General features: G+C 41.6%; 1 protein-coding gene across 1 annotated transcript in view; it reads right to left on the bottom strand.

The window, feature by feature from the left end:
- Positions 1-6,422: 6,422 nt before the first annotated feature.
- Slc9a7 (solute carrier family 9, subfamily A (NHE7, cation proton antiporter 7), member 7) overlaps positions 6,423-19,240 on the bottom strand; it is a 158,138-nt gene continuing 145,320 nt past the window's right edge. The window contains exons 11-13 of the mRNA XM_013030839.1: positions 17,187-17,269; positions 14,062-14,167; positions 6,423-7,663 (exon numbers count right to left, since the gene is read on the bottom strand). Of these exons, the coding sequence (XP_012886293.1) occupies positions 7,412-7,663; positions 14,062-14,167; positions 17,187-17,269 (441 nt within the window). The 3' untranslated portion in view covers positions 6,423-7,411. The remainder of the gene's footprint in view (positions 7,664-14,061; positions 14,168-17,186; positions 17,270-19,240) is intronic.

Here is a 19,240-nt window from a genome sequence, read left to right as displayed (position 1 = left end):
GTGGCACTGTGGCTCAAGTGGTAGAGTGCTAGCCTTGAGCAAAAGAAGCTCAGGGACAGTGCCCAGGCCCAAAGTTCAAACCCCAGGGCTGGCAAAAAAATTCTCAGATTTTTTTGTTGTTGTTGTTGGTCATGGAGCTTGAACTCTGGGCCTGTGTGCTGTCCCTCACCTCTTCATCTCAAGGCTAGCACCATGTCTAGTTTTCTAGTGGTTTATTGGAGATCAGCGTCTTATGTACTTTCCTGACTGGGCTGTCTTTGAACTACGATCTTCAGATCTCAGCCTCCTGAGTAGCTAGGATGACAGGCACAAGCCTCTGGTGCCCAGCTTGTCATTTTTTTTTGTTCAGTCGTGGGGCCTGAACTCTGGGCCTGGGCGCTGTCCCTCAGCTCTTCAGCTCAAGGCTAGGCTCTACCATTTGAGCCACAGCGCCACTTCTGTCTTTTTTTCTTTTTGCTTATGTGGTGCTGAGGAATGGAACCCAGGGCCTCATGCATGCAAGGCAAGCACTCTACCACTGAGCCACCTTCCCAGCCCCAACTTGTCATTATTTTTATACCCTCTTTTGGTACTGGTACTGGAGTTTGAACTCAGGAACTCATGCTCACTTGGTTTGCTTGTTCAGCTGGTGCTCTACCACTCGAACCACACCTCCAGTCTAGCTTTTTGCTAGTTAACTGGAAATGAAATCTTTTAAACTTTTCCCTGGCTGGCTTCAAACTGTGATTCTCCAGATTTTATCTGGCATGTGCCACTGGTACTCAGCTCACCCCTCCCCCCCACACACACCTTTTTTTGGGACAGTGTTCTCACTGTAGCTCACTGGTCTGGAACTTGAGATCCTCCTATCTCAATATCCTTGAGTGCTAGGATCACAGGCATACACTACTATGCCCAGTGACATCCTTTAAAAGCTGCATTTTTTTCAAGCATCTAAATTGGGTCAGCATGGGGCTGGGAAGGTGGCTCAGTGGTAGAGTGCTTGCCTTGCATGCCTGAGGCCCTGGGTTCGATTCCTCAGCACCACATAAGCAAAAAGAAAAAAGCCAGAAGTGGCGCTGTGGTTCAAGTGGTAGAGCGCTAGCCTTGAGCTGAAGAATGAGGGACAGCGCCCAGGCCCAGAGTTCAGGCCCCATGACCGGACCCCCCACCAATAAATAAATAAGTAAATAAATAAATAAATTGGGTCAGCAAACACTTTTTTCGTAAAAAGCCAGATAATAAATAGTTGGGGCTTTATGGGCCATATAGCCTGTCATGACACTTTAGTTCCATTACTGCAGCAATCAGTATATGCTAATGAATGAAAGTAGTGTATATCAATAAAACTTTATTTGTAAAAACAATCCGTGGGCTTGGTTTGGTTCAGAGGCCAGCTAGTTTAGCAACTCTGGTCTGAATGAATTCCCTTAAAGAAAAATGAGCTTATATCCAGAAAAGAAGTAACTTCTTAGTGAGAGAAAGAAAGAGACAAGGAGTAGGATCACAGGGGGCCCTTTTAGAGGAGACAATACATTCAAATTACAAAACAAGATGAGCTCAGCCAGTTAATAATTTTATTTTGAGTTTTATAAAAAAAAAGCTTTGAGAAAAATGTGTTAGATACCAGTAAAGGGCAGGAAAACATGTAGCTAGCTTTATAATAACAATCTAAACATGTAGACAGGCAAACATTAAGCAAAAGGCTAGGGAAAGATGCACTTAGGGACTTACTTCAGTTTTCTTTATTGCACATAGAGGTTACACATAGCTCCAAGCCTTTGATTTTTTTCACAGTTAGAACATACTTCGAGGTCATTTTTATAGAACACATTTATTTCTATAACATACTACAATGTTAATCTTATTTTTTTAAAAAACCACCAGTTTGCTAATGTTTAATGGACATCGAAAACAAAATTCTCCCCAAACCCAGTATGTAAACTCTCTATAAAAACTTCCCCACATGAAATTCATCCTATTCTACTTTTAAAAAATTGCTTTGCAGCTAATTAAATAAATCTTAGTGGCCTTCTCATTTAATCACTCTAATAATGCACATAGTAAAACATTCCATGTAAGAAGTATATTTTATGTAAAAACTAAAAGCAACGAAGCGGTAATGTTGATCAAGATGCATTGGACTCATAAACTGACATGATGAATTGAAACTCCTTTGTACAACTACTTAAAGATAATAAAAATACTTTTAATTAAAAAAAAACACAAAGACAACCTAAGAGATGACCCTACTGTGAAGTCACACAATGAGCAACTTCAATGCTAAATTACAGATACACACACTTAACACCCACTGAACTGAAACACATTCCTGTTTCTCCACAGCCTACAAGTAATAATAATAATCACAAAGTCAGTCCTCCAAACGTCCATGCAGTTGGCCACCCAGTCATACCTGGATGGGAACTTTCAAAAGTGCTTTAGACAGCAAATGCTGAATGCTGTTTACAATTTCTCTTCGGTCTGAGTTCCTCCCACATAGAGGCCCAGACAAATCTTCACTGGCTGATAGTTGAGAGTTGCCTGTAACTTTTGGAAATTTAGCCTTTTAACTTTTTTAAGTGGCTGTTAGAACAAGAAGTGGGCTTTTGCCACATGTGCACACTCTTATGTCCATTTGAGACCTTTGCAAAAGGCAGCCCAGCAGCCAGACCCATCTCTTTCATGTTCTCCCTGGGTACCATCTGGGCCATGGTTCTAGTATACCCTGCTTAGGAAAATAAATGAACATCAAAAACTTTGGTTTTGCTTGTTACAAGTTTTGCTAGTACTGGGTGAGAAAACAGGATGCTTTTGCTAATTTTTTTAGGTTCATGGAAATTGAAACTGGAATAAAATGGTTTCTTTCTAGGTCCTACTTTATTTACTTTTTGTGCTGGACCTGGGGCTTGAGCTCAGGGCCTGGGCACTGTCCTTGAGCTTTTTGCTCTAGGCTAGCACTCTACCATTGGAGTCACAGCTCCACTTCCAGCTTTTTCTGAGTAGTTTATTGGAGATAAGAGTCTCACAGACTTTTCTGCTTGGGTTGGCTTCAAACTGTGATCCTCAGATCCAGCCTCCTGAATAGTTAGGATTACAGGTGTGAGCCACTGGCTCTTGGCTTGACACTAGCCAGGGCTTCTACAGTTCTCAGTAGGTTTAAAGGAGGAATGATGAAATCTTACCTAGAGGTTGTCTCCAAACTAGGACTTCTGACTACTCACTAGGTTCATTTCGCTGAGGGTATCAGAATGTAGCAGTTGGTACCTGTAAGCCAGATTATCACTTCAAAATAGCAGAAGACATCAGAGGTCAAGGGTACAAGTCTAATGCACTTGGCTGCTGCATCCCTGCCCTAAGTCATCCTGACATCATTAAAAGGTAGGTGCAAATCTGTTAAGTGCCCATTCCTGTGGCATAAAGAAGTACTACACTTACCTACCTATCAGGAAGCTGCCTTCCAGCAGCGCTGCACTGCAGGCTGCATTTCATAGTAGGTAGGGACAAACTCCTTAGAACTCACCCCAGGTTCAAGGCAGGTGTGTACATGATTGGCACCTCTGATGAGTTGTTCAGATGCCTCTCCCTGTGGCATTTTTTTCTGTCCTTGGAAATCACTGCTTCTACTTAAATACTTTGATATGATTACAGTAACTCCCACTCAAGAAAAAAGAATGAGGTGATGTGGTAGAGGGCAGGACTTGGTTTTGGAAGGAATTCTATTCTTTGCCCTGGACGGAAATGTTTATATTTATAGACAGTTGAGATAATATTTTGAGTGTTCATCTGTCAACCATACCACAAGGCATGTGAGGTCTAAAGAACATGGCCTAAGAAGTTCCTTGCTCTTTGCTGGATAAGACATTTGTTGTCACAGTGTGATAGTTTGGCTTCAAGGCATGGACGCTCATTTGTCTGGTCATCCCAGGTTGTCCCCTGGATGCCCTTCTTGTGCTTGTTTCCTGGGAAGACATGCAACCTTCCTTCAATCCACAATTCCTTCTCTAGGAAAGCTTCAGTTTCCTTATAATTCCCACAAAGTATTATTAAAAGGGGTTTTTATTTTCTCTCTTTTGGAGCTTAAACTCTGTCTCGATGGGACAACAAATTGACTACCTCCACCTGTTCTGTAGCAAGTCCTCCATATTTTGAAGAATTAAAACACAAATTTGTGCTTGGGGACAAAAAGAGACAACATTTGACCACAAAAGGGACTCCTAATTCCATGTTGGATGGAAAAGCTTCAGGTTTGAGTAGATAGCAGCCCAGTTAAGCCAAAAGCCCTTCTCTCTAAAACAACCATAACAAAGATGACAAGTTTTAAATTTCCCCACACCTATATGTGAGTCACCCTTCTCTACCCTTAAAGGCTCTGGTACTTTCCAGTGTTCCCCCAAAGATTAAGCAGGAAACTCTCCAACAGCTGTCTAGTTTGTATTATTGATTGCTACCCTGTAGGTTCCTGTGAGTAACCATTGCAACAGTTAGAACATAACAATTAACTTGCTAGGCCATTCTTCTAACTAAAGTGACAAGGAGGGGACCACTAATAGCTCTAGCCAAAAGGCATTTATAAACCTTGGCTGCACCTGCGCTCCTGAACTTTTAAAACAAAAAATAAAGCATTGATGCCAGGCCTAACCCTGAAGCAACTGAACCCAAAATTTCCAATGGTAAACGCCTTTGCAGTGAGTGAGTGAGTGTATACATGTGTGTGTGTTGCTGGGATGAAACTAGGGTCTCCTACATCTGCCACTAATCTACAGTGCAGCTTTGGCTTTTAAAACTGGCAGTTAAGCCCTGACATGAAGACGGTGTAGTCTGCTTGCCTGCATTTTCCCTATGACTACAAGCAGAGTTTTTCTATTCATTTTTTTTCTCTTTGAAATCAAGCAAGCAGCATAACCAAGGCTTTATAAAGTCCCAGTCAAAGTGCGAATTAGCCTATTCCTCCATCTTTTCAAAAAAAATACTAGAGTGAGTGGTGCATGCCTATAATCCCAGCTGTTCTGGGAGGCTGGGGATGGAAGATTGCAAGTTCAAGGCCATTCTGGGGCAACAGAAAAAGTACATCTAAAAAAAAAAACAATTAAGTCCCACTTTTTTTCTTTTTCTTTTCTTTTTTTGTCAGTCGTGAGGCCTGAACTCTGGGCCTGGGAGCTGTCCCTTGGCTCTTCAGCTCAAGGCTAGCACTACCACTTGAGCCATAGCGCCACTTCCAGCTTTTTCTGCTTATGTGGTGCTGAGGAATTGAACCCAGGGCCTCATGCAGCAAGGCAAGCACTCTTCCACTGAGCCTTCAGCCCGAAGTCCCACTTTTTAAGGCTTATACTATGGCGGATCATTATTGAGAAAATTACTGTTAAAATAAATATTTCTGGGCTGGCTCTGGGCTGGAGCACACATGTACATGGCTAGCTTCTCCAAGCCAGGCAGCTGTTGTCTCCCACCTGACCCTGTTTCCTCAGAATCTTCCCTCCAGGACTCTAAAAAATCTCTTCTCTGTCCTGAGCCCTCATGAGATCAGGTATATTGTTCAGCTGTCTTCACACTTACAAAGTCCATGGATAAGCACAAAAATCAAAATAGACTTTTTAGGAAGGAAAAAAGTAGAAAAAAAGTTCATCCCATTTTATTATACTGATAGATATGAAACTGTCTTTTCTGATTTTAAAAAAATAATAGAATATCAGCAATTTCATATGGCTGAACATTTAATAAATTTTTCTTTTAATTGCATACATTATCAATTCAAACACGAAGTTATGAAGCTTTGATCTGAAAATAATCATTTAGCAGGGTGCTAGTTGGCACCTACTATAGTCCCAACTACTTGGGAGACTGAAAATGGAGGATTGCTAGAGTCCAGTTTGAGGCTAGTCTGGGCAACACAGTGAGATTCTAAAAAGAAAAAAAATATTAAATACTAAAAGTTGTATCTAAGGAGCTGATTTCATTATGATTTACTAAAGTGGGACAACTATTTTGTCTGCAACATAAAGAAAAATGCCCACAAGTTAGAAAAGCATGTTTTTAGAAACTGGTTGCCCAACACAGAGACAGAGAGAAACTCAAGCTTTCCCTAACAGTTCTCAGTATTTTGCTGATTGCATGTATGAACAGGCAGAACAGCTCATCGAGAAAGAGCTCAATCTACAAACCTAGATTTCAATACACACCCTCATTAAGCTGGTAAAGCAGCCAGCCTCTTCAGATAACAAGAAAATGACTCCTCTGGGCATGGCACATGGTATCAAGACACCTGGATTCCTAATCTGATAGAAGAGAGAACTTTCTGCTGGGTTGAGTAATGCCCTATGGCTCACTGATTGCTTTGCCTCTCATTTCTCACATGGCCAGGGAAGTTGCATGCATGCATCATTCAAAGTTTGCAATTCTACCCAGTCAAGATTCCTAGCTTGTATTTTATTTGCAAGTTAATATTTTTTTTTGCAATGAGATTTCTTTCCTCCAAAAACTAGCCTATGGTCTCTTCAGTCCCTTGTTGCTTTCTCTGCCCCAGGTAAAAGCTTCCTATACATGGTGATAGCTTTACCCCCACAGACAATACCTCAGTTCTCTTTAGCCATTTCCCAGACAAGCAGCTCTCATGGTAGCCCTCAGAAGTTGAACCATTTCTGCAATTATACCATTACCACTTTTGAAATATCTCCTGTCCTCAGATTGATTTTTTTTAAACCCACCAGTATAATACTATTTGCCTTTGGTTTTGAACATTTTAGTGACTTCTTCATGGCAATTTCCAGAGGAGGAACAATACATCTTGCCCTTGCTTTGCAATGCCTCATAGATACCTTTTCTAATGACCATTTTGTTAGGAGAAACACAGGTAGCTAGGGCTAGGACTCCTGATAGGAGATGCTCACAGCCTTCAAAGCACAGTCTCCAATCCAATAGTCCTTTCTGTCCTGTCTAACAGCAGCATCTCAGAATCATTGGAAGGCCAATTCAATTACCTTCCTCCATGAGTTTTTTGTATCCTGTTCTCCCATAACTTGATATCCTGGAGCCAGCTAGACACACAGTGGTAGACCTTGGAGTGTCTCATGGGTGGCCAGGCAGAAGCCCTGTCTCTGCTCTGCCACCCTATGTGTTCAGATGCTGCGGGCAGACAAATTAAGAGACTGTTTAAAGCATGCTATTACTTTGTTTGCTTAACTTGGAAAACAGTAGGACGATGTGAAAAACTGGGAGTATGGTCTGCATTTGTCTTAAATTAGAGACACTTTAGCTTCACCATCTGCGCCTTGGGTTAAATTTTGAATGTTAAGATAGCATCAGATCCCAATAAAACAGAAGCATTTGTTCAATCCAATCAACGCCCCCACTCAAACACACTAGAGGGGGATATAGCCATCCTCACCCCTCAGGGCCTCGCCCTATCACTTCAGGGTTTAGGGATGGCAGAAAGTCATGCATTTTCCTGCAGAGGAAACACAAGAGGTGTGCCCCGGCTTGAAAGCTTCTGGTCTCCCATTCCCAGGTCTCGCTCCAGCACTTCTTCTGAGCTGCCCTTGGTTCTCCGACTACCCTCCAGACTGGTAGAGGCTGTGTGGGAGCCCGAGGAGCCATTGGCAGTCACTGCACTGTCTCCATAGGTCAAGGTGAGGTCACCCTCGGTGAGGATGAAATCTGAGTCTTCTTCTCGTAGTGGCTCTTGGTTCTAAAAGACACAACCAACCAACACCAAAGACAGGAGACTGAGATCTTCCAGGGCTAGAGCCAACCCCAACCCCAATCCAACTCAATGCCTCATCCCAAACCAGGACTGTATGAAACCTGCCTGTGCTGAGCCTCCAGCATGAACCCTGAATTGTAACTGGAGTGTTAGCACAAGGTGCTATTACTAGAACCAGGATTTAGAATGAAGGAAGCAGGTTAGATTTCAAGTATCTGATGGCTTTGGGATGGGGCACAGTTAGTGTTCAAGGAAGGAAATGCAGCTGGATTCCAGCTTCCTAACCTGCAAAGGAAGCTAGGGAAGGTCTGGGGGCAGAGGTTACAAACAGGTTCTGGTACATTCTCCTTGGGAAGGTATTTTGCCTTACACATACCATTCTAAAACTACCTTGTTTACTACATGTGAAAACAAATCTGTCCTATCAGGTATCAGTGCCTCATGCCTGTAATCCTAGCTACTCAGGAGGCTGAGATCTGATTATTACAGTTCAAAGCCAGCCTGGGTGGGAAAATCCATGAGACTCTTCTCTCCAATAAACTACCAGAAAAAGCTGGAAGTGGCATGGAGGTTCAAGTGGTAGAGCTCTAGCTTTGAGTACAGAGAGACTCAGGGATAGCGCTTTGGCCCTGAGTTCAAGCCCTAGGACTGGCAAAAAAGAAAAAGAAAAAAGAAAAAAAATATGTTCTGAATCAACTTCAGTGATGAAGGGGGCTAGGATTCCCTCCCTTTCCCCTTTGTTGTCTCCAAAGAAAACCTGTGTGAGTCTTCCCCTATAGGTCTCAGGTAGGTAAGTAACTTGAGGGAGCTCTGTGACTGACTGAAGGCCTGAGCTAAGAAAACCTGAGATGCTCCCACTGACAGAAAGTACAGTGCAATTCTGTGCTGCTTGTCTGTTTTCACTCACACGCTGGATGTGAAGAAGCACCTGGTTAGGAAAAGGACTAGAATAGCAGCGGAGGCTAAGAAGTACTTGTAGAAAAAACAAAGTTACACAAAGCAGCCATTAACAAGGTCATGATCACTTGGAACTACTACCAGTAGTTACCAGGTAGAATGCAAGGAGATAGCAGGAGGTCAGATGGAACCTTTCACTACCAATGGGTTTCACAAGCACAACACAGGGAGGGCTGTGACATCACTCCTCTGCTGCTCTGAGGTCTGTCAAATAATCAAATGGTACATACACACAGTGTAAACACTGTGCTCTGGAAAACTGCTCTGTTTTGTTCTATTTCCTTCCAGCATGCCTTCAAGACCATGTGCATATTCTCCAGGGAGACAATGGACACTCCTGCTAGATGATAAACCATCAAAGGAGAAGTGATCACCTTCCTGAAAGCTGCTCACTTTGTAGAGGTCAAGCATCTCTAATCCTAACCCAAAAAATCCTAACTCTAAAGTGTGCAAATTTGTTTTGTGTGCTAGTACCGGGGCTTGAACTCAGGGCCTGGGCACTGTCCCAGAGCTTGATTTGTGCTCAAGGCTGGCACTCTATCACTTAAGCCATAGCTCCAATTCCAGCTTTTTTGCTGGTTAATCGGAGATAACACTTTCATGAACTTTTTTTGTTCCAAGGTTGGCTTCAAACCACAATCCTCAGATCTTAGCTTTCTAAAACTAGCTAGGATTATGGGCATGAATGAATCAAAGGCACCCAGTTTAAAATGCAAAACTTTTTGAGTACCAACATGACCCAAATTTGGCCATTCAATATATACAAACTTTGGTTTTTGTGTACAAAATTATTGTAAATATTATATAAATTAACTTTATGTTACATATACATAGTATATGAATACATTTTGTTTAGATTCTAGTCCAGCTCCAGGATATCTAAATTTGCATATACATTTAAAACCCTCAAAACAACTGGATATCCCAAACACTTTTGATCCTAAGCATTTTGAATAAGGGCTTTCTGCTTGTACTTGGAGCTGTACTACATGAATGCCTGGTACATGCTTCGAAGCTGGGAGGGTACTGGGGTTGAGTTTCATGTCTGCATACATTCAGATGGTAAACATATGCTTGCTTCTGCATTGTTTGTCAGTGATAGCATCTTCTCCACACAGTCTGACTCCACTTAACTAATGTTTGCTCAGGCACTTTTTTTTTTTTTTTGTCGGTCGTGGGGCTTGAACTCTGGGCCTGGGCGCTGTCCCTCAGCTCTTCAGCTCAAGGCGAGCGCTCTACCACTTGAGCTACAGCGCCACTTCCAGTTTTCTGGTGGTTTATTGGAGGTAGGAGTCTCACGGTCTTTCCTGCCCGGGCTGGCTTTGAACCGCCATCTCAGATCTCAGCCTCCTGAGTAGCTAGGATTACAGGCGTGAGCCACCAGCGCCCGGCTTGCTCAGGCACTTTTAACAGGTGAGCAAAGCAATTCTTCTCAATTGCCCACTGGAATGAGGCAGGGTGCAGGACTTGATGATATGCAAACCCTACTGTTAGGCAGAAATAGCACCAACTAAAACTCCTCCAAATTCCCCTCTAGTCCCTCCTCTCGTGTTTACCAAGTCCTGAAACTCTCCATGTGTTCTATGCTAATTTCCTCCACAGCAAATGACATCATGCAGCCTACTGAGTTTTCAGCTCCAAACAAGTCATCCTTTCAAACTACTTCTATTCACCTTATGCTAAGCAATGTTTTTCTTGTCTCTGTTGAAGTATCTCTTCCAGAGATCTCAGCTCCCAATTTTTAAATAATTTTTATTGAGATTACATAAATTTCACAGTATTGAAAGATAGTAATACTTAAAGTCACAAACATATTTTAAACTTCACTAGGCAAATTGTCATTATCTTGGTCTATAAAGTTTGTGAATTCTACAAGCTTTGACAGTACACTATTTCTTCCATGTTGGGTGGTATGTACATTTCTTTTCTTTTGCTTAAGGTTAACTGTTCCCTCTATCCCTCTCATGTCCTCCCTCCCATTGCTGCCCTTGAGTTGCTTAGTTTATTTTTGTCAATGTCCAGTGCAGCTAATGGGCCCCTCTTGTATTTTTTCCCATTTCCCTCTGATTCTGTGCCCTCCTCTTAACTTCCCTCAGATGTGCCATTCTGACTGGGGTAAGGTGGTATTCTCAGCGTTATTTTTATTTTCAGCTCCCAATTTTTAGGGAGATGGTTGTTATGTTTTTGTTTGTTTGTCTGTTTTACTGTTTTCAAGGTTTGGAGCTACAAAGGGACAGATAGGGCCATCTTGTTAATGAAGAAAAACTCACATAGCACCAGGACATGAACTCTAGTGGGGTGATCACAGGGCTGCAATTAGCCAGCAGGAGAAATCAAGACTGGATGTTGATTTGTTCTATCTATATAGTGAGGCCAGCAGCCCATATAGGTCATTGAAAAGCAAGGACATCTTAGAGCCCAGTGGAAAACCACAACTCAATCACAGCTTAATGAGTGCTACATGCAGATGGTGAAACCCAGTCCCTCCCTCAGCTTCTAGCTGACAGGATCACCAGGAGCTGGCTGGCACTTTAGACAGTACCCCAAGCCAAAAAGGCAGCAACTGAGTCGCCGAGGGTGACTCCTGCCAGTAGCTTAAGTCATCCCATCTCAGGTTGGCTATTTGGAGCCCAAGTATCACTCCGGGAAGCAAATCCTGCATAGTCTCCAGAACTTGTGAGGAAAACACTTTAAATAGGGTTGTTAGATGCTCTGTGTTTATGCTGATCCCAATTATTCCACATATTCCTCATCTATGAGCAAGTGTGTTCTGGGATTACAAGTACACACCACCATGCCACTTTAAGAAGATTTTGAAGGTGTAATTAGGTAGAGTTTCATTACTAGGAGAAGTGGCAATGTATAGTCATCACTGATAGCACGTCTCCACATAGCCCACACTGCCACTTTCAACAGAATCTGGACTGGGTGAATTGTTCAGCATTCACAATGGTAAATGCTCTTGTGTGTGTGTGTGTGTGTGTGTGTGTGTGTGTGTGCGTGCGCGCACATGTGTGTGTGCCCCAGACAAGGGGCTGGAACAAGGGCCTGGGCACTGTCCCTGACCTTTTGTGCTCAAGGCTAATGTTCTACCATTTAAGCCACAGGTCTATGTCCTGCTTTTCTGTTTATTAATTAGAGAGTCAGATCTCAGCCTCCTGAGTAGCTACCAGCTTCTAATTCACATGGCTTTTTTTAGAGACACTTTTTTGGGGGGAGGGGGTTCCGGTCATGGGGACTGAACTCTGGGCCTGGGCGCTGTCCCTCAGCTCTTCAGCTCAAGGCTATCTCTCTACCACTTGAGCCACAGTGCCACTTCTGGCTTTTTCTGCTTATGTGGTGCTGAAGAATCGAACCCAGGGCCTCATACATGCAAGGCAAGTGCTCTACCACTGAGCCACCTTCCCAGCCTTCACATGGCTTTTCTTTTTTTTTAAGAAAGCTAAGTAGCAAACAATAAATTACAAAACTTTTCTCTGCTGGTTTGTATCTTTCGCTTATAAAATATAACTAGAACTACTGTTTAGGCTAACAGATACTTGATTAAAAGGTTATCAGGGCTGGAGGTATGGTCCTAATGGTAGAACATCTGCCTAGCAAGTGTGAGGCCCTGAGTACTGGTACACAAAAAAGTTATCATACACAGCCTTTATTACATTGAGGAATGTTCCATGTACAGTATCTTTACAATAAAAATATATATTAAAAAAGTTTTATCATGAATGTTACAAAAGGAGCATTTCTAGAGGTGACTTCATCATTCTATTAGGTCTCATTCTTGGGGGGGAAAGTACCTAAGACCTTGCATGTGGTAAGTAGGTGGCTCTACCACTAAGCCACAGCACTGTCCCATCCCCAATTAGCATAAGTAGCCTAAGAATTTCACTTTATTTATGTATTAATTTATTTATATGCCAGCACTAATATTTGAACGCAGGCTGTGGGCATTGTCCCTTAAGTTTTCACTCAAGACTGGTGCTCTGCCACTTGAGCCAAACTTCTACTTCCAGCTTTTTGATGGTTAATTGGAGATGAAAGAGTTTTACAGAACTTCCTGTCAATGCTGGCTTCCAAATAGAATGCTCAGATCTCAAATTCCCTGAGTAGCTAGGATTACAGGTATAAGCCAGTTCGTCCTACTGTTCCGATGTGGGTGCCCTTCCTTTCTGCCCTATATCCCTTGCTTGCTACGCTATCCACAATTCTTCCACTTTGTGTCTCCTTTGTGAATGAATGCCACATCTCCTGACCCCTCTTCCTCACCCCAACCTATTCAGAACTTGCATGTTAAAGCTCCTTTTCCCCACAGACTCAGCCTTAGTGGTATGCTTTCACATCACTGTGCAGGTAAATTGCAGGTTATCTGATATTTGAAGATCTCTGATAGGGTCTCAATTCTTTCAGTTACTAAGTGAGGGCTCATGGACAACTCATACCATACTGGAGTTTCAACTAAAATGCTATAGTATCTTCTTCTTCATGGCCTCTGGGGGCTGTTTGCTGCACACAAACCTAAAAACTTCTTTTTTTCTAGAGCATAATAGTTGTGTGATGACAAGATGATTAGGCGGTGGAAGAGCGATGCTAAGGGGGAAGCTCTGCCATCCCTCCGCTCCTTCCATGTCATTGGCAGCTGCCTGTTCTCTCTTGCAACCCACATTATAAGCTCAAGTTGGTCCTGCACAGACCTGTCCACAATGGGGTACTCGTTTGTCCTATGAAGTATCCATTTTTTTACATAAGAGAATGGACAGAAATGATCTGACCACATCAACAGAAATAAACCATTTAGAAAAAGAACACTTGTATCTGTGAAATGCTCTGTAGTTCAGTGTATAATGCTCACAGTCAGCCTCCATTTTCAGGTCCAGAGCACTTCAAAGGCCTGACAGGGCTTCAATTCCAATGCTTTCTTGTTTTATTTTTGGTGTGTGTGTCGGGGGGGGGGAAGGTGGAGGGTATGTGCATGTGTGCTAGTACTGGGCCTTGAACTCTGAATTCAAGGGTCTTAGGCTCTCACTTGTATTTTTCACTGGAGGCTGGCACTCTGCCACTTAAGCCACATCTCCTCTTCTAGCTTTTTATTGGTTAATGGAGCTAAGAGTATCATTGACATTTCTAGATAGGCTAGCTTTGAATTGTGATCCTCAGATCTCACTCTCCTGAGAAACTAAGATTGCAGGCATGAGCCACAGGCACCTGACTCCAGTCTAGCTGTTCTGATGCCAAAGTCAGCATTCTTTCTAATACTACACTTGTCCTTGTTGGGAAGTCCTTTAGACTATAAAATCTATAAACATATGGAACTTGGCTGTAACACAAAACTTATGAACTTGGGGGATCTTACTGCAATGGATTTCTTCTTCCTAGGAAGAGACAATCTTGGCATGGTAAGCATAAATACAATTCTGATACACTTTACTTACATCATATACCTGGGGACTGGTCAGACATCGAGCCAGCAAGCCACACCAGGCAGGGAGAGTGGTGGTTAGTGGTGGACCACTGTGAGTGAGGATGGGCTTCAAGTAACTTTAAAAAAGAATTAAGGAAAAATGGCTACAAAGAAAACATACACACAAGAAAATGTGTTTATAGCCATATGCTAGAGACTCATGTCTGTAATCCTAGCTACTCTAGAGGCTGAGATCTAAGGATCATGGTTCAAAGCCAGCCCAGACAGGAAAATGGATAGGATTATTATCTCCATTAACCAGCAAAAAACTGGAAGTGACTCAAATGACAGAGTGTCAGCCTTGAATAAAAATTCTAAGCAAGAGCACAAGGCTCTGAGAGTTCAAGACGCAGTACCAGCAAAAAATACCTGTTTAAAAATCCCAAAGAATAGAGTAATAAATTGTCTGACATTCTATGATCATGAAAATCCCTTTCCCAGGGGATGGAATGTGGCTTAGTGGTAGAGGACTTGCCTAGCATGCATGAAGCCCTGAGTTCGATTCCTCAGTACCACATACATAGAGAAAGCCAAAATTGGCTCTGTGGCTCAAGTGGTAGAGTGACAGCCTTGAACAGAAGAAGCTCAAGGACAGTAACCTGAGTTCAAGCCCCAGAACTGGCAAAAAAGCCCCCCCCATTATACCAGGGTACACAGAGGAAATAACTGTCACCTGCAGCATCAAGGATCAGAGATTAAAATGTGCCCCATCAACCTTATGGGATAACTAGAAACTCTCAGATTAGTGATGATTCCAACTGTCAGTTAAAACAACATTGGATTAATTAAACTAGGTGTGTTGGCAGACACATATCTGTACACTCCCATCCCCATACTGGAAGGGTGAGGTATAAGAGGATCACAATTTCCACTTCAGTCTGGGCTACATAAGTGAGACTCAAATCTACAACAAATGAAAATAAGAGATTGGATTAATAGCCATCAATACTTGAGCTTTTGACAAAGTTGAAGTCTTAGATGGGAGATTGGGTTCTTAGAGTGGAGAGCTGAAGCCTAAGGATCTCTCTGTTTTTGCTTTCTCTAAGTATATCCCTTTGAAATCACTCTATGTAGAGGGCACACGGTATATACAGTGGGACAGGATAGGGCCTTAGAGGTTAACCAGGGGCCACTACCTACGCATGGAAGAATGCTGAAAGATATTCTTGGCCTCTACCACTGGATGGAAGAGCACCTATCCTCCACTCTCCAACTTGTAATGATAAAAAAAGTCTCTAAAAGTTCCCGAATGTTCCCCAAGAAGCAAACTGGCTCTTGGTTGAGATTACTGCTCTATGGTGAAGGTCAGCAGATATACAGAGAGCTTAGGTGTTATCAATGGATGAGTATCTATGCTGTCAAATGTTCAGCCCACCACAAATTCAGTACCTATCCCACTATGGCAACCACTTCTGAGACCCATAGTCAAAATGATGTGGGAAAGCTGGCATCCCTATAAGGATGTGTTTTTTCCTTTTATCACATATAATCAGCAAAAGACTCATATCTAGGACCCATAAAGAATATTTACAAATCAGAAAGAAAAAAGATAACCCAATGGAAAAGGAGGCAAGAAACTTAAACAGGTAAACATAAAGGGACATATCAAGTAGCCAGTAAATATCTGAGAAGGTACTCAACTCCATCAGTCTTCCAAGAAATACAAGTGAAAAAAACCACAGTTAAATGCCTGTATCAATGCATTAGAAAAGCTGGAGTTAAAAAAAAAAAACAAAACAAAACCCAATAACAAGAAAGCCATTAACTGTAGGTAAAGATGTCCAGTAACTGGAATTCTCATATACTAGTGATGATTGGGTGGAGTAGTATCACCATTTTGGAAAACTAGCACTACTTCCTAAAGATGAATTCATATATTTGCTATGCTCCTCAGTGATTTTACTCCTAGGTAGATTCCCAACACAAATATATGCCCAGTGCATCAGAAACAGGTACAATAATATTCATAGCAGTAATTTTCATAGTAGCTCTATGTGATAGATAAGCCATGTTTTTTAGCAATGGAATGATAAATTATGATGCGTTCACACAATGAAATACTGAGCCACAGTGAAAACAAATGAACTAAAGCAAGATACAAGATGGAGGAATCACCTAAACAAACCAGACACTAAAACACATACAATTATATAATCTCGTGTATATAAAACTGAAAACTGATTAAACTTTAAAATGATGCTAAAATTTAAAATATATTTATTGATCAGTTTAATGTTAAATGAATGTGTTCATTTTGTAACTTGCAGAACACTATGAGTTATATAATGGCTATACAGTTTCAAAAACTGTCTTGACATTTTCCTTTGTGTTTGTTTTTGTACTGTTACTAGGGTTTGAACTCAGGGCCTGGGTAATGTCCCTTAAGTTTCTTCATTAAAGGGTAGTTTTCTACCACTTGAGCTATACCTTATTGTCCAGCTGTTTTGGTAATTAATTGGAGATAAGTCTCATGGTTTCCTGTCTAGAGTACTTTCAAATTGAGATCCTTTAAGCCTTCAGCCTTGATTACAAGTGTGAGACACTGGTAGCCAGACTTAATATTTTCAGTGTCTCAAAATCTCATTTGACCATCATGTCAGTTTTAATAATTATGAAGGTTTAACTTTTTTGAACTTTCATCTGGGAATCTACCAGGATAGGGTGTACCCTGTGTGTGGTCCTATTATGCCACTATTAAGATCAGATTTGGCCAAATTCAACCAAAAGGAATGATCTTTCCCACATGGATGAATTGCCCAAGTTCTCCTTTCCTTCCTGACCACAGCATGGCTCACTGTGTAATTTTTAACTAACTCACATACAAAGGCATAGCTAGCTCCCCTAGACATAGAACTCTCAATGGCTGTGTGAGTGTACTAGGTTGAAGTTGGCTATTTTAATGACATGAAAACATTCATCTTGGCCAGAGAGATGCTCACCAGGACCACAGTGGTTAAATAATAATACATGTGTCCCAACAGAGGATAGATCATATCTATCCCAGCACACATCTTTCCTTGAGCACCAGAAGTTATTCAGCAACAGCACAATAATCAGATTACAACTGAACACAGAAGATGCTGCTTAAAAGGATACTTGTGGTCAAAGCTGTACCACAGCCTGAATATCCATGCACTCTCCTGCTTGGTCCGGTTTCCTCCAGCAGAATCGGGGCCATCCTAGGAACAAACAAGGGAAAAATGATGTGAAAGAAAGGGTTATGGAGGGTGGGAGTTTTTTTTTTTAATTCGTAAGTTCTTTGTCGTAAGTGTTAGGACAGAACCCAGGGTTTTACGCATGCTAGAAAACCACAGTAACACTGAGCTACACCACAGCCCCATGAGCTATATATAACTTATAGATCTAGAGCTTATTGCAAATATCTGATCTTACCAAATTTTCAAAAATACATCAAGGTAATATTGAACAGACACAGAACAAACCCAAAAAGGCAGAACAATTAATTCACAAAGAAAATGGTTTCATTATGTTTATGGGCACATTAACCAGTATTAGTACAAAATTTCTTTTGGTATTTCTATTATCATTTTCCTCAAAATACCTTTCAGTGGCTTAATTACCCTAAGGTAGTCTTGATACTTATAGTTCAAAACTGATGTACAAGTTGGGCACTTGTAGTTCATGCCTGTAATCCTAGCTACTCAGGAGGTTGATATCTGATGATCATGGTTCAATGCCAGCCCAGACAGGAAAGTCCAAGAGATTCCTATCTTCAATTAACTTACAAAAAAAACTCTGAAGTGGAAATGTGGTACAAGTGGTACAGTACTACCCCTGAGCAAAAAAGTTGTAGCTCAGGACTGCATGCACACACACACACACACACACACACACACACACACACACACACACACAGATTTAGGTATAGAAAATAGTAAAGAAAGTTTCTATGCAATCAACTGTCCGTGTTCTCCCAAAGTTGACCTAGAGAAGCCATCACGTTATATTTTCTGACAAATTCATCCTTGCCTAGGTAGCTCCAGGTGACACTGTCCCTGTCTCCCTGCCAATTTTAGGAAAGCAGTCAGTGGGCAAGAAAAATAAAGCCATGTCTTTCCATTTCCTTACAAATGGGGCAGTGTCATTCTTACTGATAGAAGCACAGAACTCCACTGTGTATACACACCATATCATCTTGATCCACTCATCTACTGAGGGGCATCTGGGTTGGTTCCATTTCTACCTATGGTAAATAATGCTGCAATAAACATAGTCATGCTGATAACTTTAGTATGGTTTTAGTATGGTCTTGTTTATGCTCATTTGGGTAAATGCCCAGGAATGGGATTGCTGGGTCATAGGGGATCTCTATGTTTAGTCCTTTGAGGAACTTCCATACTGCTTTCTAGAGTGGTTGAACAAGTTTACATTCCCACCAACAGTGTAATAGCTTTCCCTTTGGCCACATCCCTACCAACATCTATTGTTATTAGATTTCTTGATAATGGCCATTCTAATTGGGGTGAGGTGGAATCTCAACATTGTTTTGATTTGCATTTCTTTTATGGCCAGAGAAGTTGAGCATTTCTTCATGTGTCTATTGGTCATTCTTATTTCCTCTTCAGAGAAGTCTCTAAGTCTTTAGCCCACTTATCAATGGGGTGGTTGTTTCTTTGAGGATATGTTTTTTGGTGGAAAAATTATATTAAACGAAGCAAGCCAGGCCCAAAGAAACATAGGTTTCATGGTTTCCCTCATTTGTAATAACTAGTCTATGTCTATGGTATCTTAGGGGATCACAATAGTCCAATCACTAAGTGCATAGGACCATATATAATGAAGCATATCAAAATGAACTCCACGAGTTGGAAACAAGAGGTTCTTTCTTTATCCTGTATGCAGTTATTTCTTTTTTTTTCTGCTTTGGCTTTCTGTACCCTTTGTCTTGCATGTTAGTTTATCTGATCTGTGGAAGGGAAAGGGAATCATAGAAACAGTAGGACAAAGGGCGAACTAATGCAACAATGATACTCACTAGACACTATGTTGGAAATGGTCTTTACAACTTAGGAGGAAGGGGAGTAGGGAGGCATAAGCAGGGGAAAATGAGGGAAGGGCTAATTGTGTTTAAAAAGAAATGTACTCATTGCCTTACTTATGTTACTGTAACCCCTGCTCATCACCTTTAC

The sequence above is a fragment of the Dipodomys ordii genome, unplaced genomic scaffold (assembly GCF_000151885.1).
Source record: "Dipodomys ordii isolate 6190 unplaced genomic scaffold, Dord_2.0 Scaffold134, whole genome shotgun sequence".
NCBI lineage: Eukaryota > Metazoa > Chordata > Mammalia > Rodentia > Heteromyidae > Dipodomys > Dipodomys ordii.
The sequence above is the reverse complement of the archived record's forward strand: the minus strand, read 5'-3'. Positions and strand labels throughout refer to the sequence as shown.